General features: G+C 43.6%; 1 protein-coding gene across 1 annotated transcript in view; it reads left to right on the top strand.

Annotated features, from left to right (window-relative positions):
- Window positions 1-712: 712 nt before the first annotated feature.
- The window catches only part of LOC104626329 (thyroglobulin-like), a gene marked incomplete at its 3' end in the record, with an annotated part of 11656 nt that continues 9812 nt past the window's right edge, over window positions 713-2556 (top strand). The window contains exons 1-3 of the mRNA XM_010294220.1: window positions 713-920; window positions 1261-1398; window positions 1967-2044. Of these exons, the coding sequence (XP_010292522.1) occupies window positions 713-920; window positions 1261-1398; window positions 1967-2044 (424 nt within the window). The remainder of the gene's footprint in view (window positions 921-1260; window positions 1399-1966; window positions 2045-2556) is intronic.

Below are 2556 nucleotides of genomic sequence, written 5' to 3'. Positions count from 1 at the left end.
AGCTTCTCACAGAAGCCGCCCCTGCAGCCCGCACCCCCCCACCCCCCAAACCTTGCCACACAACCCCAATACACACATAGTAATTTTCCAGCTGGGAAGAAGATACAGGACAATGGGTGGCAAACTTCCAAAGGAGTAAGGAGTGCTGAAGATGCCAGTTCTGTGGGCAAATGGGGAATAAAGGGGATGAAGCAGATCAGCAGAGTTATTTTAGTGGGGAAGCTTTCACTGAGCTGGTTTGGTGTGTTGAACTGCCATTTCTGAGTCAGTAGACACTATACAGGCCAAGTGTCAGCTGCCACTCTGAACCCAAGAGATAGACCTTATTTTTCCTTTCTCACTCTCTCTTCTGATTGTCCACTTTTTTTTTTATGACAGCAACTGAGGCATAGTTCTGTAGAGATGTATTAACTCTGTCCATAACCAATGAGCAGGAGGTAACTTGAAGGCTTTGGCCCAAGACTTGGAGAATGTTTGAATGATTGCTGGTACTCTTGGACTCCTGCTGTTATATAGCTAAGCATTGACAAGTCTGTTTGCTTGCTTCATTATGCAATTCAAAACCAAGTGAGTGCAGAGGGAAACAGAAGATGCTAATTAAAAGACCAGCTAGTTTTCATGCACAAATCTTTACTGGATTTAGATGAAAGGCATTAATATACCATCTGGTTCTATAGGTCCTGGTATATGTGAAGGTGTTAAGCAGGAAGCCATGAAATTTATGGAGGAGGCAGAGCAGCTCATCCTAGCATCAAATCGTTCCCACTTTGCTTTTGGAGAGAGCTTCTTGATGGCAAAGGGAATACAGCTCACAGACAACGACCTCCTACGTTCTGCTTGGCCCTACGAGTCAGAGGTGGTGGTCTCCGAAAAGCTGTTATCAGGCAGTGACTATGCTCTCCAGCTGGCTGCACAGTCGGGTAGGTGAAAGAGAGATGAGAGCTTAATTAAATGGATTAATGCCCAGGATCTGTGCAAAAGTACTCTATGTCAAATTCAACTTTGCTGAAAAACAGATGCAACTCAGCAGGTGTAATTAATCACTGTAATTAACCTGCCAACCCAAGAGCTGATTTCGGTTGTCTCGTATGTATGACATGATGCATATTTAAGATCTGGACATTTACCAGCCTTGATGTAGTTGCAGTGTTTGTTAATTTGCCTTCTAAGGTACAGGGGACGTTCAGGTGTTTGCAAACGTGTGCATTTAAAGTATCTTGTATTGACCACTAATAGTTTTCTTTTACTTATCTTTTATAGTCTTGCATTTCTACTGGCAGAGTCGCATTACTTCAAAACATTCTGCTGGGGAAGCAACACAGCTGGGATTTCTCCCGTACATCCCACAGTGTGATGGCCTGGGAAACTGGGAGCCAACTCAGTGCTATGAGAGCACAGGTGAGCAATTGCTAACAAGATACTCTGGGCTGTCTGAACAAAGAAATGCTAAGCATAATTCTAATAAAAAGATGGAAGATCTGTATTCTCGTAGACAAAATGGAGAGAGGTGAAGTGGTCCACAAGATGGGTGAAAAATTGGCTGGAGTGGGGGACTCCAGTGGCAGCTCACTGGGGCTCAAAAATCAGTCGATGTTTGGTGGCTTGCTACTAGTAGTGTTCCTCGGGGGTGAGTTCAGGGACTAGTATTGTTTAATGCCTTTGTTAATGACCGGGATGATGAAATGGAATGCACTCTCAGCAAATTTGTGGACAACAACAACAAATTGCTGGGAGTAGATGATAGGCTGCAGGATAGGGCTGCAATGGAAGAGTCTCACCTGAGCTGCTACATTTCCATTCTCACCACTCAGGTGTGGCCAACTTATCTCTGGATAGCAGAGTTAACTGCGACTTAGATTTACTGACCAGTTTCTGCAGTTCTGCTGAGGATGAAAATCTTCCCAGTACACAACAAACATACTGCAGTACAACACCTAAAATAAAGCTGCTTTTCTCTCCTGTCCAGGTCATTGCTGGTGTGTGGATGAGAGAGGACATTATGTCATGGATTCCTTGGTCTCACGCTCAGCAGAACTTCCCAAGTGTCAGTTGGTTTTCCTTTCTAAGTATTTGTTTTTACCTGTTCTTAGAAATTTCAATATTTATTGAAAATTCTAGTATACTATGCATGAAGCAAGGCTTGTTTCTAACCGTTGCAAGAAAAGAATAAGTAATTTTATGCTTGTTTTGCTAGTTCATTTAATTTCACTATGTGTGATTTTGGCTTGCATGATTTGAGAATGGACCCTCTGCTGTTGGTGGCCCTGCTTGAGCAGGGGGGTTGGACCAGATGTCCAACCAGATGTATCCAGAGGTCCCTTCCAACCTCAACCATTGTGTGATTCTGTGGTTATGAAACACCAACCAGGAATTCCCATCCTGAGGCTGTAGCAGAGCCTAATGGAGATGTGCAAAGGAGCTGGGGATGTACCCCTTTCCTCTAGCTTAGGTTTGAGAACTTCATTTTATTTTATTTTAACATGAATGTATGTTTTCCCTCTTACAGGCCAGACATCATGTCAGCGATCTCGAAGCAATGCCTTAATTTCCAGCTGG

The sequence above is a fragment of the Phaethon lepturus genome, unplaced genomic scaffold, assembly GCF_000687285.1.
Source record: "Phaethon lepturus isolate BGI_N335 unplaced genomic scaffold, ASM68728v1 scaffold48719, whole genome shotgun sequence".
NCBI classification, from domain to species: domain Eukaryota; kingdom Metazoa; phylum Chordata; class Aves; order Phaethontiformes; family Phaethontidae; genus Phaethon; species Phaethon lepturus.
Note: the sequence above shows the minus strand (reverse complement) of the source record. Positions and strands in the feature narration are given on the sequence as shown.